Source organism: Pelodiscus sinensis, chromosome 23 (genome assembly GCF_052426305.1).
Source record: "Pelodiscus sinensis isolate ZL-2025 chromosome 23, ASM5242630v1, whole genome shotgun sequence".
NCBI classification, from domain to species: domain Eukaryota; kingdom Metazoa; phylum Chordata; order Testudines; family Trionychidae; genus Pelodiscus; species Pelodiscus sinensis.
The window spans coordinates 23,997,136-24,023,732 of NC_143074.1; the positions used below are offsets into that span (position 1 = coordinate 23,997,136).

At 54.8% G+C, this 26,597-nt stretch overlaps 1 protein-coding gene across 4 annotated transcripts in view; it reads left to right on the forward strand.

The window, feature by feature from the left end:
- CRB2 (crumbs cell polarity complex component 2) overlaps nt 1–26,597 on the forward strand; it is a 65,295-nt gene that overhangs the window by 19,729 nt on the left and 18,969 nt on the right. For 3 of the 4 annotated variants that reach the window (XM_089773007.1, XM_089773008.1, XM_006121946.5), the window contains exons 2-7: nt 2,457–3,158; nt 6,538–6,733; nt 7,291–7,430; nt 7,855–8,037; nt 8,877–8,990; nt 23,916–24,863. In XM_089773007.1, the coding sequence (XP_089629133.1) occupies nt 2,457–3,158; nt 6,538–6,733; nt 7,291–7,430; nt 7,855–8,037; nt 8,877–8,990; nt 23,916–24,863 (2,283 nt within the window). The remainder of the gene's footprint in view (nt 1–2,456; nt 3,159–6,537; nt 6,734–7,290; nt 7,431–7,854; nt 8,038–8,876; nt 8,991–23,915; nt 24,864–26,597) is intronic. The other variant, XM_089773009.1, reaches the window with a different exon arrangement.

The following is a 26,597-nucleotide window of genomic DNA, read 5'->3' on the forward strand; positions in this document are numbered from 1 at the left end:
CGCGGGAAGGGTAGGGCCGGGGAGTAGCACCAGCACCGCCAGCCTCGCTCGTTACGAAAAAGCTGCGTTTACACCCCCCTCCACAAGCGTTCGCCGCCCACCTCGGAACGTGCAGACGTCGCTGGCGCCTTCCCAGTGCACGGCGGGGTCAGGGAATCGTAGGCAGCGAGGGGGTAGCAGAGCCAGGAACAGCCACAGGGAATGTTGGCCAAGTCCAGGCCCCTGCTCTGACCACTAGCTCGCACTTCCGGCGCCTGTCCACGGCCGGCTAGCTTGGCGCTGCCCTGTGACATCTCACCTGAGGCGTCGCTAATGCACTAATGTGCTTATTGTCAATGCAGAGCAATGCCCAGCTCAGCAGCCTGGTTTCCTGCCTCCATTCGTTCTCCTGCCGACGGCGCTATCTGGGCTTTCAGCATGGAGGCCTTGGGAGGGGGGCACCCATAAATACAGCAACACATCTGGTAAATGACTGTGCGTGCCCAGCCGGGAGGGGGCTCTCGCTGCACCCAGTGTCCAGCCCTGGGCTTCTGGGTGGTGCCAAGCGTGAAAAGTGAGTTGCACCAAGCTCGGAGAGTCCCCTCCCCCGGCGTCACACAGCCTCCTGGGAGGGGGGAGGAGAGGGGGCCAGAGGGAAGTCACCTGGCTTCCCCCTTCCTGTCTCTCCGCAGCCTCCTGTGCAGCTCCCCCCGGCCGGGCAAGTCTCATGCCCACCGGTCCCCTCCCCCTTCCATCTGCAGTCTGATTGCTCGGTGGGAAGGGGCCGGGGAAGTGTGAGGGGGGGAGGGGAGACAAATGGGGACTCCCCTGCATTGTTCAACGAGCAGTGTCCCATGTCTGGGTGGCGAGTGAGGGAAACCACCAAGCGACGCCTGGTTTTTGAGTAGTGAAGCCACCACCCCTTCGCCCCCTCTTTGCCCGGTGCACTGGGGAACCGCATCTCGGTCGCTAGCGTGGCAGGTCTGTGGGCCTCGCCCACCCCGGGACTTGGCCCTTCTCCTAGGAAGGACCTTGCTCTTAGCCACACCAGGCTGGTGCTGGTGGTAGGGTTGCCAGGTGTCTGGTTTTCGCCTGGACAGTCCAGTAATTACGTCTTCTGTCCGGTAAAAGAACCAACCAACCAACCAGAAAATACCGGACACGTAACGTTTTCTGTTTTTCTCGGACGGAAGGCCGGCGGGGACATTTTTCCCCTGCCACATCTGGTGGGGGTGGGGAGCGCAGGAATTTAAAGGCACAGCGACCCAGCAACCCTGGCTGTTGGGGCAGCAAGGTCTCGGGAAAGGGAACCAACACAACCTCCCCCCGCAGTCCGGGAGGTTGGATGGAACAACCCAAGAGCCGAATCTGCGCCTGCCCAGGCTCTGGGAAGCCCTGGACCTTGCTCCCAGAAGACCCCAAGCCCATGGCATGTCTTCAGCACTGTCTGCTGCCCCTCGCTTCCTCCCCCAGCGCTGGCCTCCCTGCAGCGAGGAATCCCTCCCTTCCCTAGAGGCGTAGCGGCCTTGGCCAGGGTCAGAGGCTTGCTCGTCTGGTGGCCAACGGCCGTGTGGGAAATAGGCCAGTTTGGACCATCGATAGCTCTCGCTTCTGCTCCCCGGGGCCCGGGCGAGACCAACACGCTCCTTGGGAGAGCGGGATGGCTGGAGTAGGGAGCGGGGCTGCCGATCGGAGCCGGCTCGAGAAGGCCAGCTGGCCTGGGTTCATTCACTTGGCAGGTAGCTTCGGCCACTTACTTTGGGTGGCAGAGCCCCTTCGTGCGAAGGGGAGTCGCCCCCCGTTTATCTATGGAAAGAAACCTGGGAAGGACGTAGACGAGTGTGAGCAGAGCGCCAGCCGACTGGCTGAAGGGTGCGCACGAGCCAGGGATCAGTTGGCCAAATGAGCAGAGGCGGAGGTGGGGCTGCGGGAGAGGAAAGAGGAGGAGGAGGAGGGAGCAAGGCCCCAGCGAGGGGGCAGCTTCCAGGTACGACGGTCACAAGCCCCTTTAGCCTCTGAAGATCAAACCCAACCCCCCGAAACCACTCGGCAGCGTGTGGCCAGTAAGGCCCGTGGTGGCCACTGAGTCGGCACCAGCTTCCTCCCGGGGGTGGGTTTCAGTTGAGCGTCTTGCAATGGTCTCTAATCTGGAGGTGACGCAGGCTGGGGGGGAGGAGCCGGAGCCACGTCTGTGGCTGCTCCTGGCCAGGCCCCGATGGGCGAAAAGCCCTTTTGTTCGCTGCTGTAACAGCACCCCTCAGCCGTGAGCGGGGCTAAAGGCCTCTGGGCGAGGGGGGGGGGAATTATCTCCCCCCACCCCACAGAATTTATCCAAGGTCCATGGGGGGGTTGGACATTGGCGACCAGTGGCCAGCGCAGCCCTGTGAAGACGGAGCCCCCTCGTATGTACCGCGATGACGGGAGAAGGCCGTTGGGTGCTGCTGCCCGGACTAACAGGACGTCTCCTTTCTCAACAGGACCGTCAAGCTCCGACGCTGCCGGCAGTTGCTCGCCGTCTCCGTGCCAGAACGGGGGGAGCTGCGAGGACCTGGAGGGGGGCTACCGGTGCCTCTGCCCCCAGCAGCCGGTGACATACAGGGGCGCCAACTGCGAACTCCTCTCCTCCGTGTGCTCTGTGCACAACTGCCCCCCCGACTGGCTGTGCACGGAAACGGCGGGACACCAGGGTTACGAATGCACCTGTGGGCCTGACCTCCCCGGCACGGAGTGTCCCATGGCCGCACATGCGTGCGAGAGCAACCCCTGCCACGGGCCTCCCTGGGAGTGTGTCGCGAGTGCCCGTGGCTACATCTGCCAGTGCCCCACCGCACCATCCGGAGACGGCTGCCGCCTGGAAGGGTCTTGGTGCTCCAGCCGCCCCTGCCAAAATAACGGGACCTGCACGGAGGGGGCCGGGGGATACGCCTGCCGCTGCCACGCCGGCCACGCCGGGCCGCACTGCGAAGAGGACGTTGACGAGTGCGCCTCCAGCCCCTGTCAGAACGGCGCCATCTGCCTGGACGGGGCGGCCGAGTATCAGTGTTTCTGCGTGCCGGGCTTCCAAGGACACCGCTGCGAAATCGACATCGACGAGTGCGCATCCCGGCCCTGCGAGCACAACGGCACCTGCCGGAACGAGAGGGATCACTACGTGTGCACGTGTGTCCCCGGCTACGCAGGTACCTTGCCGGCTCCCCCCGAGCCTCTCTCTGGGCGCCGGCTTCCGTAGGACGGGGGAGGCGCGCTGCCCCGCCCCCATGCTCCCACCACCATTCTAATTGCTAAATGGGGGGCTTCCCATGTCCCTCCAGCTGGCCCCCTGGCACCAGCTGCCCCTGTGGTGTCTGCACTGCGCCATCAACGCGCCTGCCTGTGGGCGAACCGGCACCGGACACCGTCCTTGCCCCAAAGAGCTTCTCAGCTTGGGCTTTCAGCGACCGCGGCCGAGCAAGGGGGCTGGGGAGCGCATGCGTCCTCGCTCGGGCGGGCACGGGTCCCAAGAGACGCCGGAGGCTTGGACCCGCCGGGCTGAGGCGGCAGCTGGGGCGTGGTTTGGACTCCTGGGGGGATGGGATGCGGATTCCCAGCAGCGATGCTGAAGGGATGGGCTTTGGCGATGGCACCGTTCCGGGGCAGCGCAGAGAGAGACGCGTTTCTCAGGGGTGTGACTAGCCTCGGCCAGGCTGCCCAGGGGCTCTCTGTCCTGCCTTCCCGGCGTGCTCCGGGAGCTCCGGAGTGGAGCAGGGATTAGCTGGGGCTTTGTTTCTCCAACTCTCACACCAGAGAGCGTTTGGCATGCGACTCCGGGGGGATGACTCACTGCGTAATCGGCACCTGCGAGTTATCTGCAGAGGCAGGGGCCCCGGGGGCTCCGCTCCCCCACTGGAATGCAGCTCAGGCTGCAGCCACCTCCCCCGGTACCAGCCGGCACGCTGGGCCCGGCCACGGGCCTTGCGGGAATGATGTTGCTAAAAAGGAATGTGGGGTCACTCCACTGCCGATTGCAAGCGGAGGGGGGAGGTGTTGCCTGCCAGGCATGCACTGAGTCACTCGAGCTGGGGGGAAACACCCCCCTCCAGAACCGGCTCTGTTTAGAACTCACAATGGCCGTGCGAGTGTTGTCCGCCTGTTTCCCAGTCACTTCCCTGCCACAGCCCTAGCTCAGGGCTGGGGGGGTCCCCGGGAAGGGGCTGGGGGTGTCAATAAGGTGTAAAACAGCCTGGGGAGCAGCAGCAGGGGTGAAAGGAACTTAAATTTCTTACAGGTGCGGTCCTGTCCCTGCCACCCATTTCAATAGCTCCCTGCTGGCTTTTGCTGCAGCTCAGCCAGCTCTCGCCGGAGCTGTGCCCCGAGCGCCCCCACTTCCTTGCAGCCTGCTCTGTTCCCAGGGACGCTGAAGCCGGACACAAGAGTTTGCATCCCAGCTGGGCCGGCAGCTTCCTAGGGCCGCTGGACCTTCCAGGCTGAGCGTTGCCCGGCCCTCGCCGCCGGAATGTGGGCGAAGGAAGTTTTGACAGGAGGCTTGACAGGTTTTGATCTGGCAGATTATGGGGCCCGCATTCCTTTAGGATTAGGGCAGCCACGTCCCCTGCAGCGGGAGCCTAATCCTCCTTTCTGTCAGAGATGGATTGGCAGGTGCCACTCGAGGGGTGATGTCAGGCCACGGGCAGGCTGGGTCCTAGCATCTCATTGATCGCCTCTGACGAAGCGACGTTGAGACAAAGCTAACGGATACGTTTCTCCTCTGATTAATACTCAGTGACTAAGACCCGTATTGTTGCTAGCACAAATACCTTGTACTTCGCCAGCACCTCCCTTCGGAGGACCTCAAAGCAACTTACAAACCCCAATATCATTTTGGGAGGTGGATAAAGGATGCACAGTGATCACTGCATTGACCCCTACAATGCAACCACTTCTGTAGTGGAGCACAGCGGCTATGCAGCAGCGAAGAACAAATATCACATGCATCCAAACTCACGGGGACACTGGGTTGCAGCGTGTGAATATCAACGGAGCAGTAAGCACCCTGCTACTCCCCTCCCGAATAAGGCTTGATACGATTTTTGTAGTGCATGGAAGTGAGCAGGATCTTGGGGTTTTGTAGCACCCAGCTGTTAAAGAAAACTTAACCTGACCAGACACCTAGTGGTGCCAACTCATTGGACTACAGCAATGCCTGAGCCTACCTGGATAAACTGGGACACTTTCATAGAATCATAGGACTGGAAGGGACCTCGAGAGGTCATCGAGTCCAGCCCCCTGCCCTCAAGGCAGGACCAAGCTCCGTCTACACCATCCCTGACAGATGTCTATCTAACCTGTTCTTAAATATCTCCAGAGAGGGAGATTCCACCACCTCCCTTGGCAATTTATTCCAATATTTGACCACCCTGACAGTTAGGAATTTTTTCCTAATGTCCAATCTAAACCTCCCCTGCTGCACTTTAAGCCCATTACTCCTTGTCCTGTCCTCAGAAACCAAGAGGAACACATTTTCTCCTTCCTCCTTGTGACACCCTTTTAGATATTTGAAAACCGCTATCATGTCCCCCCTTAATCTTCTTTTTTCCAAACTAAACAAGCCCAGTTCATGAAGCCTGGCTTCATAGGTCATGTTCTCTAAACCTTTAATCATTCTTGTCGCTCTTCTCTGTACCCTTTCCAATTTCTCCACATCTTTCTTGAAATGTGGCGCCCAGAACTGGACACAGTACTCCAGCTGAGGCCTAACTAGTGCAGAGCAGAGCGACAGAATGACTTCACGAGTTTTGCTCACAACACACCTGTTGATACAACCTAGAATCATATTTGCTTTTTTTGCAACAGCATCAACTGTTGACTCATATTCAACTTGTGGTCCACTCTGACCCCTAGATCCCTTTCCGCCATGCTCACTTTGGCACACTTGTTAAAACAGCTCCAAGCTGAACAACTCCAAGTGCGAATCCTGGAAGCCCGGCCCACCCAAGGGACAAATGTGTTCCGATTAGCAACTGAACTGTCTGCAAATTTGTGTCCAAATTGCAGGGAAAAATTACCCAAACCAGATCCCACCCTCCAGAGCCTGACCATAATGATTATTAATAAGCAAACAATGAATACAATTGTACCCACCCCTAATTACTATTTATTTATATGATTTCTAATTGAATCATCAATTTCCTATAATTACACCCTATTATCTCTCTGTGACTGAAATCCTTACCACCATTCCAGACCCATATTCATTCTACATACCCCAGCACTAGGAAGCGTATTTCATTTGCTAAATGCCGACGGAATTGACTAAGTCACTGGAAGCAAATGAGAGTTTATGCCGGAGACTCACAAACGTTCCAAACTGTGCTCAGTTTTGTTGATTTAAAAGCAAAGCCCCGCAGTCGCCCCAAAACAGCCGTGGAACGAAGCACTTACGTATTCGCAGGTCTGTCTGCTGCCCCGGAACTGATACATCGCCTTGTCTGTACTCTAGCGAGTGGGTCTCCCGGGTGTTGTGATCCCCGCTCAGATCTCCAACTACAGGGCTCACAGGAACGCTTCGCTCTTGTCCCGCAGGTGTCAACTGTGAGGCTGAGATCGACGAATGCAACTCGGACCCGTGCCAGAACGGGGGCACCTGCACGGACCGCGTCGCGTTCTACGCCTGCGCCTGCGCCCCAGGTTATGAGGGGCCTCAGTGTCAGGTGGACATAGACGAATGCGCCAGCCAGCCCTGTAGCAACGGAGGGATCTGTCACGACCGTGTGGGCAGGTGAGAGGGGCACAGCACAACGGCCCCTTGCATTGCCGCGGTTACTTGACGTGGATCCATTGACTGCAGGGCTCTTGATGACTTCTCTCCTCCCCCCCCATTATTGTTTTGTTAAACTGAAGTAGCCCTAAGAGCAGTGTGCGTGGGGGCACGGGGGGGGGGGGTTAATGCCAGGGGGCCCCCCCCAAGCAGAGTGCCCAGAGCCACGTGAAAGGATTCCTGTGGCAGCCTCTAGCTGCTCCGTCACGTCCCAGGGAGAATTATTTGCAGCTGACATGTAGGACCACAAGTGTCAGAAGCAGCCACCCCCCTTGGCCTCTGAGCCTGGCCTTGCCTGGGCCGCATGCCGGCACCGAGGCTGGCCTGCGTCGCCACGGATTTCCAGCGAGGGCGCTCTGTGGAGGGAGATGGGACCGTCGCATCTCCGTCCGTGGGGGAGGAACGCGGCCGGGCGGACACGGGGGCTAGCAGGCTGGCCCACGGGCTTGTTTGCTTTTGCCACGGAGGAGCTGGGCCACTGGACTGAAGGGCTCTGGTGGGGCTGTGTGTCCCCCCAGCTACCAGTGTGACTGCGGCGACACCGGCTTCGAAGGGGAGCACTGCGAGCTGGACATCCTGGAGTGCGCCTCCCAGCCCTGCTGGAACGGGGCCACCTGCCTGGAGGGGGTCAGGGAGTACAGCTGTGCCTGCTGGCCAGGTGAGAAGGGCCACGGCCCCATTCTCCCCGAGTCGGGCTCCAGAGCAGCCGAGGGGACCTGCCATTGCCCTGAGCCATGCTGGCTGGACACGGGGTGCTCCAGTCCAGTGTCCCGGGCTCCCCCAGTTTGCCACTGTCATGCAGGGCTCACAGCTGGGAAACGTGTCCAGCTGCAAAGCCGGAGGTTCCCCTTTTCCTACTGCCAGCCCTTCCCCACCCCGTGCGCCTGTCGGGGGCGCCGTCGGTGGACTGGCTCTAGCCTCACACGAGTGCCATGCGCCACACCCGGCTGCCTTGTGCTCCCCGCCCCGCGGTGTCCCTGGCAGGCGCCCCTCCTGCGGCTCCCTCCTTGGGGCTGTGGGTGCTGGCGGCCTCCCTTCCGGGGAAGGGCCGTGTGGTGCCAGCTCTGCGGTTGGCCTGGCAGGTTACGCGGGGCAGCGCTGCGAGGAGGACGTGGACGAGTGTGCTTCCCAGCCGTGCCACAACGGCGGCGTGTGCCTGGAGCGATCCAACCGAACCTACTACGGGACCCAGCCCGACTTCCCCCCCGCTTTCGGCTACAGCCACGCCGCCGGGTTCCTCTGCCGGTGCCAGCCAGGCTTCTCAGGTGAGCGCCCTGTGCCCCCGGGGGGAGCTACCCCGCTTGGGCCACAAGGAGGGGGGGAGCCAGGGGGCTCTGGCTGCACGGCTCTCCTTTGGCGGAGGTGCCTATTGCGGGGGCAGGCGGCCTGGAACCAGCGCCCCCCGTTGGGAAGGCCGTGGCCCACCTGGCTCTGAGTTCCTGGCGGGGGCGATAGCCCGTCCCCTGCCCCCGCGTTCTGCATGGTGCCCTGCGGCTGGGGCATGACGAGAGCCCTGCTGGCCCCTCCCACGTGCAAAACCCCAACGTTGGCTCTGCACTGTCTGAATGGGGGCACCCCCGTGAGGAAGACCCAGGCAGCCTCTGGCGCGTCCAGTCGCGGGGCCGGGCTGGGCAGGCAGAAGGGGGCCGGTTGGGTCGCCTGCTGTTTCCCTGCACGCGCCAGACTCCAGGGCCGCTCGAGAGAGAGAGAACCCGTTCTGTGGGCTTCCGAGAGCGAACCGGAGTGGGGGGAGGGGAAGTGCCCTTTTGGGGGGGCATTGGCGCTATGGGAGGGAGTGTCCTCTAGTGGTTAGAGCAGGCTTCCTGGGCTGTGATCACGCGTCTGCCGCTGGCTTGTGGCCTGGGGCGCAACACTTACCCTTCCGGTGCTTTAGTCTTGGGGCGGCGATACCGGCCTGCCAGGCGGGGACCGAGGGGCACTTCCAATGGGCACTTTGCATCTCTGGCCAAAAGCTGCCCAGGGAGAGACTTGGGGGAAGGGGTCAGCCCAGCCTTCCCCCCACCCTCCCGCAGGGCGGGCGCATCCCCGGCTTGGCCTGGCTGAACTAACTGCCCCCCCCGGGGCCGCGTGTTCCCTTCCGCAGGGGAGAGCTGCTCTGTGAACGTGGACGAGTGCGCGTCCCAGCCCTGCCAGAACGGGGGGAGCTGCATGGACCTGGCGAACAGCTTCCTTTGCCGTTGTCTGCCGGGCTACGCAGGTAATGCTGGCGGGGGAGGGGGCACTGGGCGAGCCCGGGGAGCTGATGCTTGTTGAGTCGCTGATTTGCCATTGGGGGGTGGGGGGCGTAACCGGAGGCTAGCGCTGGCTCCCGGCGGCTGCTGCGTGGGACTGAGATGAATGGGACCCGAGCTGAGGAGACCCCAGACTGGGGCTTCCAGAGTCGGGCCGAGCGCACAGGCGGAGCTGGGGGACTGGACTCCCGGGCCAGGGCACATTGGCCGTGCTGTGACTTGACGAGGCAAGGGGTCGGTGGGAAGGAGTCCAGCACCAGAAGTGAAAGGGATCGTCCATCTTGGGCGCTGGCAGACGGGTATGGCCCAATGCCGTAGGGCCCTCGGCGGGCCTGCCGCGGGCAGGAAGACAGGCTTTGGGAGGACGACGTGTGAACCCCAAAGGAGGAGGCACTTTGGGGGTTGGGGCCAGAGCTCCAAGGCAGGAATTTCTCTCCCCGAGAGGCTGCAGTGGGAATGGTCGATATTTCCTACGAGCGGGAGCCATTTGGGGCAGGTGCTCACTAGCCCATCACACGAGGATCCCTCTCCTGCTCCCCTCTGGGTGCTGAGCCAGGAGTCTGGGGACCACAACGTTCTTAGTTAGGTACATCGGAGGGTCTTGGAGTGGTGAGAAAATACAGCACGGCTCTTTCTGCTTGCTAGGGAAGAAGAATTTGCTTGGGAGGCTAGGGCCTGCGTTCTGCTGCAGATGTCCTGTGTGGCCCTGGGTAGGTTGTGCCAACCCTGCTGTGCCTCAGTTTCCCCATCTGTGAAACAGTGAGACTAGCTTGCCCAAGGCCCTTGTGAGGCTCAGTACAATCCTTTTTGTACCCTTCGGGGTGGAGGGATGGTCGCTGAGGCTGGTGCTGCTAAAACACTGTTCGGTGTAAATTCAGCAGCATCTTAGACCCTCTGAGCACCACCTGTCCCAGATGCCTGGTAGGTACCAGAAAAAACAGGAGTACAGAAAGGCTTGCTAGGCCCATGTCACTGCCCCGGCTGGCAGCATCAGCTGGTGCCACTTTGGCCTTGTCTTCACGAAGAAAAAAGTTGCGTTTTTTATCGCACCCTTCCTAACTCCTAGCATAATGCTCGTGTGGCCCGACCCTTCATTTTGGTGCCTTGTGGCCAATCCACCTCATCTCCGAGGAAAACCTTGTCTCCTTTCCCAGTTATCTTTCATCTCCCCTGCGATCGAACAGCCTGATCCTGAGAAAGAGCAGTTCTGTGAAAGACATTCTCCAGAACCAGCTTGCATCTTCCAGCCCTCCAAGAGTAACGTGTGTCCTGCAGGAAATGCTAGAAGGCTGCCACCTTGTGGGAGAAAGGTAGGGTTACCACATTAGAACGTTCAAACAAGACGACACCCCTGAGAGGGAGCGAATCTGTATCAGTATCTACCAACTCACGTTGCGTTAATGTGCTATATAATACAATCCACACAACGCGTTAATACAACGTGAGTTGGTAGATACAGATACAGATACACTCCCTCTTGGGGGGGGGCTCTTTTTTGAAAGTTCAAATATGGTAACACTAAGAAAGGAAAAACTTGAAGCTACAGAAACAACGAGGAGTCCTGTGGCACCTTTGGACACATCTCCACAGCAGGGCTAAATCTGAAATAAGCTACCCAGCGTGAGCTACGTCAATTGCGTAGCTGAAACCAAAATAGCTTATTTTGGCGTTTGGCGCTGTCTACACGGCAGCATGTCCTGGAAAGAGCACGCTTCCTCCGACTTCCCTTATGCCTCGTACAATGAGGTTACAGGAGTGGGAGTAAGAAATTCTCCAGCTCAACAGTATTTCGAAATAACGGCTTGCCGTGTGGACACGGACTATGTTATTTCAGAATAACATCAGTTATTCCCACATAACGCTGCTGTGTAGACACAGCCTTAGAGATTTATTAGGGTGTAAGCTTTCGTAGGTAAAACCTCATGAAGTGGGTTTTACCCTCAAAAGCTTACGCTCTAGTAAATCTGTTAGGCTCCAAGGCTACATCCACACTACAAGATTGTTTTGAAATGATAATTTCCAAAATAGCACATCCACATACAGGGCAGCCTCGAGATGAGCCCGAGGCAGGCTCCCTTAATGAGATGTGCTACCTTGACTGAGACCCCAGGAAGCACTGGGGATTAATGACTTTGAATGACTCAGGGGAGTAGCTGTTTTGAAACAGCAGCGGACCGTCCACACGAACCCTATTTCGAAATAGGCATTACTCCTTGTCAATTCAGGGGTTACTATTTCAAGATAACAAGCCTGTTAGTTCAAAATAATTTTGAACTAACAGGCTTGCGCGAGGATGCTCACCTTGTTATTTCAGAACAACAGGAGTTATTTCGACTAACACCGCTACCCCTCTGAGACTTGAGGCTACAAGAGAGTTTTTAACTCTTCTCAGGAGGTGGCAGGTAGCAATATGTTTGAGTCCGCACTGGGCATTTTGTAGCGCCCATTATGCCAATATAGTTATACTGGTTTAATTAGATCAATACAACCCCCCACGTGGACAATTTATTCCAACACACGTATCTTCAGTTCGGCTTAAACCCCTCTCGAGACAAAAGCTGAACTGAGATCAGTGCTCCTCTGCCAGACTGTGTCCACACAAGCTACCTCCGTGTGAACGTGCACCGTACGTGGTTCTCAATGAAAAGTCCGTGTAGACAAGGCTATAGAAGTAGACTTTATTCCAGACTCTAGCAGGGCCTGAGCCTACGGTACCGCACCTGCAGATGCAGGCCTCTTCTCAACAGATTGTTGTAAAGTTCATGAAATGTCTCCACACTAATTCCTGTCGGGTTGTGCCTCTAGGGCTGCCTCCTTCCCTCAGTGCCCCGGCACCTCTCTTGGCGGGCCAGGGTGCGGGGCATTTCCTTTCGCTTCCCCAAACTGTAGGGTTACCGAATCTTCCCAAGGCCCTGAGCCTGCTCGTGGGCAGAAACGCTGACACGAGCTGGTGTGGGAAGAGACGGCGCAGGAGTTTTCCTTCTGTGGCATCTGTGTGGGGTTTGTTAGTCCTCCCAGGCGGTTAGAGGCAGGTTGCGGTTCTCGTTCCTGCCTTTGTGAAATCCCCGTGTCTCCTTTGGGGTGGTTCCAAGAGGTAACGGTGAGATCGGGGGGGAAGTCACATTCTGCTCTGTCTGAGCTCGGGGAGGAGCGAAGCTGACAGGGAAACAAGAGCAATTAATCTCCCCTGCTCTGTCAATTAATCCCAGTCTAGTCCTGCCGGGTGAGCAGCTTATTACTTCATATTAGGATCACAGAGGAACTTCATGAAGCTTCCCGTAATGTTTCTGTTCAAAACACATTTCTGGGGCAGCTTAGCGCTGCCATGAGCTTGGGCTTAAGCGGCCTCCCATGATTAAAGTGAGCTTGTTCCACGGCTGTAGGCTGCTTTTTCTCCCGTGCTCTCCTGCAGCCTGTTCCTCAGGCTCTGGAATGTGGGGAGTGTTGGGGGAGGACCGTGTGAATCAGCAGAAACCGCCTTCCTTCACCGGCTCGCTGCTTAAGGGCTGGCTCCGGCTGCCACTCGGTCAGAATTATCTTTTGGTGGCAACGGGGCCCGTGTTTCCACCGGCCAGCGGTCTAGGACCGGACGTGAGGCAGATCAGGGGATGCAGTTGACGTGGGAACTGCATGTAGGTTGGCAGAATGTAATGGCTGAACCAGGGTTAGGCTGGTTAACCCGGGCGGAGGCAGCGTACAGGAGGCGTTTTGATGATACGGGTGTCGGTCTGCTCCTGAAGAAAGCGGTCTGCCCTCTAGCATCACGCGGAGGCACTGAGTCCGCCCGCGAGAGAGGTCAGCCATAGAGGGTGTCTGTGCTGTGGTCGGGCACCTGCAGCAGGCCCCCGATTGGCACTCGTGGGGCTCAGGCTAAGGGGCTGTTTAATTGCAGTGTAGATGTTCGGGCCAAGTGTCCTACAGCCCGGGGCTGCCTGACCCAGAACGTTTACACCCGTTAAACGACACCTTAGTCCAACCCATGAGCTTGAGCCAGCCGGCACAGGCCAGCCGCGGGTTTTTAACTGCAGTGCGGATCTACCGTGCGGGTCCTCCCCGTCCTCTTGCAGGAAGCAGGAAACTTCTCTGTGGTGTTCACAGCCTTGGCGTCTCCCAGGAGCTGCGTGTGCGAGAGCTCAGCCCCAGCCCTGGCACGCTTGCCGTGTGGTGTTACTCGTTCCACACACCACCCAGTGCCATGACTCAGGGGAAGAGAGTCCGTGGCATTCCCCGATCGGATGGGTGGTTTGTTTGCACAGACGTTTCCCAGGTGTCTGCTCGGTGCCTCGGCTCGTGACCTCTCCTGTAGTCCGGGAAGAGGCTAACGTGACTCAAAAGCCTGTAGCCCATCGAAAGGGGAAGCCCTTTCAGCAAATGCCGCAGACTGGAGCTGGCAGGTGTTTCCTGGGGCTGCCTTCCTGTTACCTGGAAGGTACATGACCTCTGTGCATACGCCATGGCGGTAGCAGACTGGCTGGCGGGGAAAGGCTCAAACAGAGGCTTACTGGGTTTTGGATTCTTACAGCGGGGGAATTAGCTGGTCCTGGATGAGGCTACAGTGAGCTTTGTAGTGTTCACTCCACTCTGTCTCTCTACTGCAGTGGCTCCCAAACTTTTTGGCATCACGTCCCCTTTCTGATTTTTGAGAAACCCTCATGCCCCGCCCCCCCAATAGCATCAAAACTTGTTGAGCAAAAAAAAGGAACTGACCAGGATCAAGAAACAAAAATAGCAGCAACACTTATGGGGGGTGAGGGGGAGAATTGAACCCACACCCTACTGCATGAGGGCTCCATTGTTACTCAGACCGGCTTGGCTTGCAGCCCGCTAACCCAGCCCGGTCGGAGTTTCCACAGCACGAGGGCCTGGTGTCAGCTGTGGTTTGAACCGCCCACAGCGCCTGTGAGCCAACGCAGCCCCTGGGATTTGGACGTGCACTTTGGACCCGCCTGTCGCAGCAGACTGTCTGAGCAGAGGGCGGCGTGAGAGACGCTAGTTACTTCTGCCTTGCTCTGGTTAAAGGGTTTAGAGGATTAGTAAAGGTGGAGCCACGGTGAAGTATTAACACAGGCTTCCCTCAATGAAAATGGGTGAAGCCTGGCTTAACGTGCCCTCCAAAATCAGGCCAGGCGACGATGGGAGCAGAACAGCAACTCAAAGGGACAGACGAGCAGGACTTGCTGTGCACAGGAACAGCAATGCTCCAGCAGCTACAGAGAGCTCTTAGGCCTGCTGCTGTTAGCCTCCAAGGGCGTCTTACGAGGGGAGGCTACTGTGGGAGGGTAGACTGCAGGCTAGATCAGTGTGGCAGCTCCTATGCCAAATGCGTCATCTCCATCTGTAATGAGAGTTAACAGTGTGAGCTTCCTGCCAACGGTACATACCGCAGAGCGCCTTCCCTCCCAGGGAGGAGGCTTTGTAACAAGATTTATTTGAGAGACAAGTGCAGTGGGATTTGCTGTCTAGACCCCGATGCTCTCAGGAACTCTCTCAGGCCACATCTTCACTTACTGGAGGATTGACAATCTGGTGATCGATCTTCCGGGATTTGATTTAGTGGGTCTAGTAAAGACCCGCTAAATCGAAAGCTGAGGGCATCCACATCAGCGCAAGTGTGTTTCTCCTGTTGACCTCCTGCTGTGGAGATGGCACCAAGCTTGGCTTAAGGTACGTCAACTCCAGCTATATTATTTATGTAGCTGGAATTGTGTACCTTAAGCCGATCCTCCCCCCGCAGTGCAGACGTGGCCTCGCTCAGTCAGAGCCTTGATGGTAATTTCTAAACTTGTGGGATAAATTGACAACTATGTCAAGGAATCACTAACTTCCATCCAAGAAGCAACATGTGGAATCTGGGCCGGTCCTCTTCCTAGGAGTCATGTAATAGCATGCTACAGAGTAGTGCTCCTAACTTGTATTTGCTTTGGGAGTGAAGCAGTTATTGTGACTATGTAGCTGCATGTCATGTAATGCATTGGAGAGATGCTGTGATGGTCCAAAACTATTTTAGGCTCTGATCCTGCAGTTCACTGCACCGGACGGAGCCCTGTGCCGGGACGCAGGTGTGAGTGTTCCACTAAAAGGGTCAAAGAAAATCTCATTGAGCTGTCTTGCAGACAGGCATGGATCAGTGTTCCCATTGCACGTCACCAGGCCCCAGTCCAAGCTGGATCAACTAATGAGACAACCAGGGGGCCAAATTCGGCAACAAATCCTGGTCACGTGCCGCCAGAGGCTTGTTGCGCAGACGCAAAGAAGAACTGGGAGGGGAACGTTGCTTGCAGCCATTGCAAGAGTGCCCCTGACTCTTGACAGCCACAAGGCAGAATGGAGGAAATTAATTTCTCCCATCCTGTGAAAAGAGGATGGAAAGAGCTGTCCAGGGCCATCTGTAGTGCACAGCAAACAACCAATTGCTTCCACGTAGCTTACAAACACTGCTACGTATTCTTGCCTGCCATCCCCGGGCATCTTTTCTTGCAACTGTTCACTTAGGGTACGTGGATGCAGCAGCGTTATTTCGGAACAACAGACAGAGCGTCTACACGGCAAGCCTTTATTTCGAAATAATGTCAAGCTGGAGGACTTCTTACTTCGACTCCCGTAACCCTGATTTCACGAGGAGGAAGGGGAGTCAAAGGAAGAGTGTTCTTCCTTCGACTTCCTGCTGTGTAGACAGCGCCAAAAGCCGAGTGAAGCTATTTCGACTTCAGCTACGCAATTAACATAGCTGAAGTTGCTATGTTTGACTTTTGCCCTGCTGTGTAGATGTGCCCTTATACAGCCCCCACTGATAAAAATTGCTGGATCAGGGCTTAATCTTGCGAGTTAACCATTCAAACTCTGTGCTTTCTAAGGGGACTCAACATGCAATCAACACAGATTACTCTGAGAAGATAAATTCTAACACTCCAAATCCAGCTGACTCCTGACATGCCTCCATCAGATCAATGTGAAACTGACTAGTCTGGCTAGATTAAGCTGGGGGACATGCAGATAGTAAGCCAGCAGGATGACGTGTTGGAATTCTATTGGCATGGCTGGAGGTGGCCCTGGTGACTTCAGGACATGGGATGTGGGATTTCAAACAGAGGAAGCTTCAGATATTTTAGGAGAAGCTCCCGGTTGTAAATCATCTCTCTCCACAGAACTAAGAACTTGCCCTGTTGCTAGGTGGGGAGAAACCCTCATGATCTGCCCAAACTCCTGAACTCGGAAGCAATGAGACCGATAGCTCGATCTCTATGAGCACATATGGGGAAAGAGGGATCCTTGGCTTTCGTACCCCAACGTCTTGGCTGCAGGACGTGGTCTCTCGTGTCAGTGGTGACTGGCAGCGTCTATTAGGCGGGTGACTAGCAAAAGCTGTTCCTGGGCTGCGATATTGGCACAGAGGCAGCGGTTGGGATGAGGCCCCTTGATGTAAGCTGCACGGACAGGGCGAGGGACTGGCTTTGTGGGAGCTGCTCCTTGGCGTTCAGAAACCACTTTCATTGTTATCCACTTTTTTCAGTATCCTGCTGTGGAGGGAAAAGGTGGCAGTCCCCCCAGCTTGGCAAATCTTGCAGCAGGCCCCCGCGCAATGCGGGAACAGGGCAAGCGCAGGAATACAGATGGATGAAATTGTGAGCCCCGTAGAAGTCAATGGGGGTTTTGCAGAACTACCGTTGATTTTCAACTCCACTTGTTGTTTCCTGGCTACGAGCCAGCGGTAGCTACCCAGCTTTTCCTCCTAATCCTTATTTGGGCTCCAGTGGTGCCATTCCCATGCAGGGAGAGCCCGGGGCACGAGGGAGGGCCGGGGTCTGGCCTGTGGTCTCCCATTGTCAGAGCGAACGCCGTGGGCCCTGCAGGGCATTACCAGCAGGCACAGAGTAAGACAACACGGTAGACACATTCTTCTTGTCAGCACTGACAGAAGCCAGCTGGGGAGGGTTAGACAGAGCTGGATTAGGTCTTACCCCAGCGCAGGTCTCTTTATATTGGCTGGTTTCCTCTCCAATCCCCGTTCCCCTGCCCGGCACGGAGAGTGAGCTCACAGATACTGTGTCCTTCCAGGGCAGCCTTTTATTCTCCTCTCCCTACGCCACCCCACCCCACCCCCACCTCTCTTCCATCCCAGTCACAAATGTCAGCGAGGAATCTGCAATGAAAGCTGCACTGGTTGGAGCAATCGTGGGTGGAATTTATCTGCTAGCAGGTAATGAAGCCAGTGCACCGTGCGGCGTGCGCGGGGGGACCCCTCAGGTGGTGGTGTTCGAGGCAGCTGGGGGCGTTGGACCGCGGGGGCAAGAACTAACCAAAGAGAATCAATCCAGGGTGACAGGCACCTGGGTTTGTTTAGTCGGGACCCACGTGTTTGTGTAGGACCCGCTATGGCCCACGGGCGGTGCTGCTGGTGGCGACCAGGCTGAGCACGAGGCTGGGGGTTCTGTGCGGGTCTGTGCTGTAACCCAGGTTCCTCCTTGTGCTGGGAGTGACGGAGGTTGGGCTGTCCCTGCAGAACGCCGGCACGCCCTTCGTGCTCAGGCGCCCTTTGCAATCTCACAGCACCGGTCGCCCGCCCCCTGTGAAATCGCAGCCTCTCTCTCCTTGCCGCGATTTTAATTCCATTACGGAAAAGCGTGCGACTTTTGATTCAAAGAAAAACACCGCTGACCGCTGCCCCCTGCACTCCCTCCACACCCAGACTTCCTGGCTAGAAATGCAAGATGGGAGAGGGGGCAGCCAAAGAGTGCATTGCTATGGAGACGGCAGTAATGATGCAAACGTAATTGTCCTTGCAAGGCCTACTAGCTGCAGCTAAGTCTCTGTTTTATGTTGCATTGGAATAGCAGGTGCTGTAATTAGGCTACGCCGGGGAATGGCTACTAGGAGGGCAGCTGCCTGCTGGGGAGAGGGCAAGGCAGTGCCGGCTAGGAAAGATCACTGCACGGTGCTTCCAGGCGGGCTGGGATGCTCCTACCCTTCATGGATAGAAAGGGCCAGCGAACAGATCTCTGACTTTGGCGATCCTAGACATGCGATCGCCGAGTTAGAATCTCTCTTGCTGTGAGTGTGGGGCCGCGTGTCTGCTGGCATACAGGTATGATGTATGCTGTGTGGCTGTCGCCCTCTCGGTCCCGGGGCGTTAGAAGGACAAGGTGGGAGAGATCACATCTTTCATTGGGGGAGAAGCTATTCTTTCCTCCACTTTGTCTCTCGGGGCAATATAACATTAGCACAGATAACAAAGCCTCATTTAGAATTCGCTCTCACTGAGACAGTAGCACTGGTCAGCTCTGCCTGATTTAGTAACCCCGGGGACCGAAAAGCACAAGCATTTATCAGCTATCATGACAATGGTGCTTTAGACATACTTAAGTGGCTCATGCTGGAGCGGGGTGGAGGGGGAGAGGGCTTGGCCCTTTGAAAGCACTGGATTGAAGACTTCTAAGGCTGCGGGAGTTTACAGTCGCTGGGGAACGCATTTGTTACCTTGCACATTCTTGAATTAACCAAAGTAGTTTAAAATAGTGGTCAATGTCCTAACAATAAGTTCCAAAGTCAGTGATTTTCCGATGGCTGCTTCCTCTGATGTTTGCTAGTTGGCCCGTTTATTTATATTCGTGATTTTCTTAGCTAATTTAAGAGAACTACAAGAGCCGAGTGTATTTTAGAATTCGTTGTCTTTCTCTTTAATATCTGCGGATTGTTCTGGGTTTTGGGTGCTCAGAAACAACACAGCAAAATCGGCAAGTGTAAAAAGTTCCTTTTTTTTGCACCAGAAGTGTCGCGAGGCATTAAGGCCTGTTCTTTTTACACCTGAAATGGAACATTTATACTGATGGGTTCCTGTGCTCCTCCTTTAAAAGTGCAACTGAAAGTTTTTACAACAGAATTCTGAAAAAGCCCTTTCCAGATGGATTGCGAAGACACACAATCAACCCTTGTTCGGAGAGATCCGGGATTCCAGGTACAAGTCCAGGAAATGGTCTGCATCTTTCTTGCTGGTGTAATGGCCCAAAGCAAACACCTTGTTATTTCCGGAGAAGGGCGATTTCCTTCTCTTTGTTGCTTTGCGTTCCTGGCTGCATGAACACTGAATTGTTCACAGCAAAACACAACACTCGAGCCCTTCTGCTGACCTGCAGTTAGCATCTAGGAAGAAGCCTACATGGGAATACTTTCCTCTGCAGCTGACGGTGTTCTTTAAATCTGGCGTCGGCAGAGTCTGACCACTAGCAGGATGTTCAGGAATGACGACATGTATCAGCAGACTGGAGAGGACGACATAGCCAGACCCTCCTCTAATGAGACAGTGGATGGGCAGAGTAGCATTGGCTGAGTGTATAAACACCGATGGAGAGAGCAATGTTCCCTCTAATGTTTTCCACCTATGTACAGAATAAATTTTGTTCTGTGCACCAAGGCATATGCAGATGTGCACCACCAGTAGAAACAAATGCTGCCTGCTGCGGGCGCTCTGCTAATCAACTGAGTGGCACCTGAATCTCTCCTGGGGGGCCGCCGTGCTCAGTACAGGGAACACTGGAGAGGAGTTACTTTGTGTATGTGGAGGGAGAGTAGGACCAATGGTAGGACCAAAGGGCCAGGGGGTACACTGGTTCCCAGGAAATATTTGCCTCTGCCTGCCATTGAGACGTAGGGAGCTCTGGCACAGTCTCCCCTATTATGTAAAACTAGATGGGCCAAAGCACCCCCCAAATGCTCCATTCGCCCCTGGGAGAGATGAAGAGACAAGATCTCGCAGGCCTTTTCCCTCCCCTGCTAGAGCCGGTTCGCGAGCAGGCACGACGTCGACGGTCTGGGCTTTTTGTTCCTCTTGTTCCTTTTTTTGTTCCTTTTGTAACCCCTGACTCCGCAGCCAGCAAACCCCCTCCCCCCCGATCTCTCTCTCTGCACATGCAGTACTAGGTCTGCCAGGAGCACCAGGCAGATCCAGCCACGAGCTCTCAAAAGCTGACGTGGCAACTTCTCCTTCAACAAAACAGACCAGGAATCAAAACACGGGACCTGGGGGAGCGCTCGGCATCTGGTGAGCCGCAAACGTGGGGCCTGCGGAAATCACTTGCCGCCTGCTGTGGAGCGCTCCCGCCAGAGGTGCCCGCTGGGAGCCCAGCAGCGAGCACAAACAGGCCGTCCTGCTCCTCGTGGAATGGGACAGGAAGGTCCCTTGTTCGGGGTCCCCAGCTCCAAGAGGCGAGTGAGGAGAGGGAGCGTTCTGCACGGGGACACGGAGCTCTCTCCCACGCAGCCCTTTCTCCCCGTGCTCTGCTTCTCAGTGTCCCGCCCTCCCTGCAGCTCCGGCCGCTGCCTGCAACATGGCTCTCCACCAGCCACAGCCCGGTAGCCATTGGGCAGCCTGCCACCAGCCGGTGGGGACTGGCTCGAGCACCCCTTGTAACTTGTGATGGGCAACAGCCTGTGCCCCGTGCTGGGGTAGGGGGGCCCCCTTACACTAATTATTCCGAATCCGGACTGTAGCCGTTGGCAGGCCCTGAGTCCCCCCCATGCTGGTGTCCCACATCCTGTCCTGAGCCTGCACCCTAACCCTGGCCAAAGACTCCCTTTGGGCTCCCCACCACACCCTGCTTTGTGCTGGCTCATTCCACTCAGCTCCTGCGACAACGCTCAGTTTAATCCTCGCAGGTGGGTGTTGATTCACCCCCCTCCCAACACACACACGCTCCATCTGTCTCAGTAGCAAAAGCCCCTGAGCCCGGCATGGCCCAGCCGTCGCTCTGTCAGCCCCAGAAGGGAAGGGTGCAGGCCTGTCTCGAGAGAAGCACTTCTGATACTAGTGGCCATCTCGGTGCGGAATCTGGCCCCCGAGTTAGCTCCTCGGCAGGGCAGTGGGCATGAGCAAAGCAGCTCCTGCCCGCAGTTCCCCCTGGGCAGTGCCTTGGAGAACGCTGGCTGGGAATGGGGGATCAGTGCTGCCTTGGTGGTGACCACAGCACGGAAGCAGTTAAGCTGAACAGAACTGAGCTTTCCAGGCCTGTCTGGTGTGGGCCCTTGGACCGCTGAAGTACCATATGGAAAATGACAATAAGGTTTAAAACAAAAGGAAGTTTTTCTTTATGCAGCGCACAGTCAACCTGTGGAACTCCTTGCCAGAGGATGTTGTGAAGGCCAGGACTTTAACAGGATTCAAAAAAGAACTAGATAAATTCACGGACCTTAGGTCCATCAATGGCTATTAGCCAGGAGGAGTAGGAATGGTTTCCCTAACCTCTGCCAGAGGCTAGCAATGTGTGACGGGAGAGGGATCACTTGATGATTCCCAGTTCTGTTCACTCCCTCGGGGGCACCTGGTATTGGCCACTGTCGGCAGACAGGACACTGGGCTGGATGGACCTTTGGTCTGACCCAGTCTGGCCGCTCTTATGATAAATCTGAAGTTTGATGGGTTGGCACCTCTTCAGCAGCAGCTTAATGCTCAGGCTGAACGGCCACAGGACACATGGTGATGCCTGCAGGGACCAAACACACTCAGCTAGTTTGCGGGACCCTACGTGTTTTGAGGTTCACTGCCAGACACTGCTGGGGATGAACCCATGTCACATGGATTCAAGAAGCTCCATTTCTTTTCCAAGATTCATATTGCAGGTCATCAAGTCCAGCTCCTCTGCACCTAATGCAACACCTCCAAGCCCCCCTCAACGCACACCCTCAGGCTACTACGTTCTCCATCCTGTTTGCCCTAGTGGCCTAGGGGCTTTTCTTCCTTTGACGTGTCTTTTGGTTTCATTCATTTCCTTTGTGCTTGGATTCCTTCTCTTCCTCGTTCCCATCCTTGCTAGCAGGACTCTATGTAATGCTTTTAGATCTGGATAATCCGGCTTGGCATATCCGTGTAACTGTCTCTGAAGATTAGTAGAAACCAATGTGAAGGGCTGGATGAACAGTGGACCGGCAGCTAATCAGAGTGTTGTTTTTAATTCACCCGTCTGAAGACGCTATCATGGCAGATCTTCTTGTAATATCTCCTAACCTCCCTGTGACGCCCCCTCAGTGCTTTATGAAATTGGCTTATGAATATAAATATGCATAACTCGGAGATGCTTTGGACAAAATGCCTCCTGTAACCTATCCATTTTAATGTTGCAATCTGCTGTTCTGTATGTTCTATTTTGATGCATGTGTCATTCTTGTATGTAGAGTTATAAATATGACGTATGAGACTGTTTATTGTTCTAAATGTACTAATGAGAGCCATTACTGATGCCCCCTTCCAAGTGACTGGGTGATCAACTTAACTTGTAAACAGCCTTGTTAGCCCTGTAAGTCAAAAGGTGATTGGACATGTGACCATACCACCTGGTACTGGGATTCTATTTTGACCAGGTAATTTTCAGTGGAAGGGGGAATGGAGAACAAAGGATTCCTGCCCCAGGGGAAAGACTATTTAAGCAAGGGGAAGTTATCAGGTCTTTGTCTTTGGCTGGCAATAGCAGATGCGAAAAGACAGCTGGGGATCTGGGTCAAGATAAAGACTCTCTGACCTGAAGATTATGAGTAGGAAAAGAACAGCTCTTTAGGTAAGAATCTGTTTGCAATAAGTTTTAGTGTATTAGAAGCAGCTATGCATTTTCTTTTCATTTTAATTTTGTAACTTACTTTGATCTGTCTGTTTTGACTTGCAATCACTTAAATCCCACTGTTTGTACTTAATAAAAACAGTTTTGTCTATTGAGCCCAGTGTAACTAATTGTTACCTGGGGGAACAACCAGTGCGCATCTCTCTCTTTCATTGATAAAGGGGACCTGCCTGAATGAGCTTTCACTGTGTAAAACTTTAACAGAGAAAGACAGATTTGTTTGGAGTTTTGATTCCTTTCAAGGGTTGGTTCCCTGGGCGCTCTGCCCTAGAACTGCATTCTCCCAGAGCTGAGGTGGCGTAGTGCCTGCATTGCTCTTCCGGGGGGTGGGGGACTTACCTCTACTCTGTGCCTTGTCTGGGAGAGACCAGAGGATGTGACCCAATAGGACAGGGTGATGGGGAGGAGGCAGAGCAAGAAGGCGGGTTTCAGGGGCATGATCAACACATTGGGGAACAATCCCAAGGGGTCTTCTGTGACCACATCCCATCTCACTCCCCAGGTTCTACTGGGATGAGGTCAGTGTCTGTAGGATAAAGTGCAATGGCTTTTTACCCTGCTAACATCAGGGAGACTGTAGTGTTGAATTTAGCCCAACACGTGCAGTTGGGGCATATATTTCTTCTTCGGTGATGAATTGAGCTTCATGAGAAGGCTATGACCATGGCTGCCAAGGGTTGTTTTAGAAATTATTGGACTGACATTTCCATTTTGTTTCCATTTACTTAGCTGCATAGTAGGCATGTTAAAATGCATTTATTTGTGTAAATGTATAACCGCTGAATTTTTCAGTGGTTATATGTTTACACCGGAAGGCAGGGGAGGAGGAAAGGTCCAAATACTTTAATTTTGTTAACTGATCTCTATGGCAATTGGCTAGTCCAGGGGCAGGCAAAATACAGTCCGGGGGCCCAGATCTGATTCACCAAACCACTGGATCCGGCCCACCAGTGTGCGGTGGTCAAAGAGGGAGCCTCAGGCAAGCTCCCTTATTGCCATGCCCCTGCACGCTGCTCAAAGCAGCCGGCTGCAGGAGCCACGCACTGTGTGTTGTATGAATATTCCTTTATGTTTGGTGTAAAGCTGCTGCCTATTAATGTCATTTGGAGACCCCTGGTTTTTGTGTTATGAGAAGGACTAAATAACACTCCTTCTCACCGTCTCCAGCCAGTCACGATGTTACAGGCCTCTGTTTTCCCCAGCCCTCTCTTGTCCCAGGGGAAATGTCCCCAGTCTTGTTAATCTTCTAATCGCCTATAGTAACATCTTGTTTCTTCCTCTGTGTCCTAGGTGTAGAATGTGCTGTTGACATCGACGAGTGCAAGGATGGGCCCTGTCAGAATGGGGCCACCTGTGAGGATGCCATTGCTGACTATTTCTGCTACTGTGCCCCTGGTCGGGATGGCATCCAATGGGGAGGGAAGAACTGCTCTGTGGCGCTTATGGGGTGCCAGACTCACGACTGCCAAAACGAGGCCTTGTGCATCCCAACTTACCACGCTGAGACCCATGGACGCCTTTGCCAGTGCCAGCCGGGCTTCTACGATGCCACATGCTCCACGTCAACAACGTTCTCCTTCAGTTCCCTTGGGTACCACCTTCTCCAACTGCCCCTGAAGAATAATGGGAGCAGTAAAGACGTGGCAGGGGATGTGACTAGGGTGTCACTCCGGTTCCGAACCACCTTGCCCAATGCCATCCTCGTCTACCGAGGGAATGAAGCAGAGTACCTGTTCCTGGAGCTCTCCGATGGCATGCTGCATGCGGGGCTGAGGCGAGACGATGCTGAATCCTCTTTGGACTTGAAGGGGCTGAGGGTTGATGATGGCCAGTGGCACAAGGCTGAGGTTCTGCTGCAGGATTCCCTGGAGTTACGGCTCTGGCATGGGGCTTGCAAGACAGGAGTCTGCCTGCAGGACATTCCTACTGGAAACAGTGCTGCTGCACCCTTCCCTGCATTCCTGAACACCTACATCGGGGGAGTAGATGGAGATTTGACTAACACCACCAGGAGCCGGGAGAGTTTCATTGGCTGCCTGGAGGACCTGGAGATTGATGATCAGATTATCCTTCCCTTTGATATCCCCCACCACGAGTCTTCCCCAGTGGAGCTGGGTTGCAACAGGACAGAATGGTGCCACTCCCGGCCCTGTTCTCAAAGAGGCCAGTGTGTAGACCTCTGGGCGACCTTTAGGTGTGACTGCGCTAGGCCTTACGAAGGCCAGACTTGTTCCCACGGTAAGTGCCAAAGTATGACCTCTGCCTACTTCTGTGGGGCTCAGCCATCTAGACACCTAGTGAGGTGCTGACTTTGGACGCCCCAGTGTTTTCTGCTTAACCAGAGTCAGCCCTGAAACGGAGCCCTCTGTAAATAGATTTTCTATCAACCCCTCTGTATGTTGTGACTACGCAGAGCTGGCCCCTGCTAGAATGACTGTCAGTTACACGGTGTAAATACTGCAGCTAGAGCCACATGCCCTGACCTTTTGGCACCAGATCACAGCAATTCCAGAAGGGCAGTGAAGTCATTTCAGTAGGAAAACTGTAACGTGCCCATCTCCAGTTCCGGGTGAAAAGGAAGGTGCTGTTTTTGTAGAGCAAATGCTCGGTGTTAAAGGAAACTGGTTTATGGAAGTCTGAGCTGAGATGATGCCTGATGCATTTTCACAGCCCTGCAGGGCTTGTATTAAGACTGGTGTCAGTTGCTGGTTTCACTCCCAGTCTCGCTAATGGTAGCAAGTACAAAAGCTTCTGTAATATTGTGGGGGAGAGGAATTTGGAAAGCAGAGCTGCCGTTTAACATTTCCCAAAGCGATCTGCCATGCCTCAGGGGCCATGCTACATGAGCTCTCCCTTGGTGTGCCGTGCACACCTGACTTACTATCCGGAGGCAGGAGAGACACTCGCTGTTTTTCTGTCAATAGTTCACAGCAGAAGCTTTTGGCACTTTCCTTGCCCAGAGTTGCTAGGAGCTGGGTCCAGTCCTGAGACACAGGTGACAGCAAGTTTGGAAGAGGAGAAGTCATAAGAACGGCCGTACTGGGTCAGACCAAAGGTCCATCTAGCCCAGTAGCCTGTCTGCCGACAGTGGCCAGGTGCCCCAGAGAGGGTGGACCGAAGACAATGATCAAGCGATTTGTCTCCTGCCATCCATCTCCAGCCTTTGACAAACAGAGGCCAGGGACACCATTCCTACTCTCTGGCTAATAGCCTTTTATGGACCTAACCTCCATGAATTTATCTAGCTTCTCTTTAAACTCTGTTATAGTTCTAGCCTTCACAGCCTCCTCTGGCAAGGAGTTCCACAGGTTGACTACACGCTGTGTGAAGAAGAACTTTCACTTATTAGTTTTAAACCTGCTACCCATTAATTTCATTTGGTGTCCTCTAGTCCTTATATTAAGGGAACTAATGAATAAGTTTCTTTATTCACTCTCTCCACATCACTCATGATTTTATATACACCTCTATCATATCCCCCATCAGTCTTCTCTTTTCTAAACTGAAAAGTCCCAGTTGCTTTAGCCTCTCTTCATATTGGACCTGTTCCAAACCCCTAATAATTTTAGTTGCCGTTTTCTGAACCCTTTCCAAGGCCAAAATATCTTTTTTGAGGTGAGGAGACCACATCTGTACATAGTACTCAAGATGTGGGCATACTATAGTTTTATACAGGGGCAGTAAGATATTCTGTGTCTTATTTTCTATCCCTTTCTTAATAATTCCTAACATTCTATTTGCCTTTTTGACCGCTACTGCACAGTGTGTGGATGTTTTCAGAGAACTATCCACAATAACTCAAAGATCTCTTTCCTGATTTGTTGTAGCCAAATTAGCCTCCATCGTACTATATGTATAGTTGGGGTTATTTTTTCCAACGTGCATTACTTTACACTTATCCACATTAAATTTCATTTGCCATTTTGTTGCCCAATCACTGAGTTTTGTGAGATCTTTTTGAAGTTCTTCACA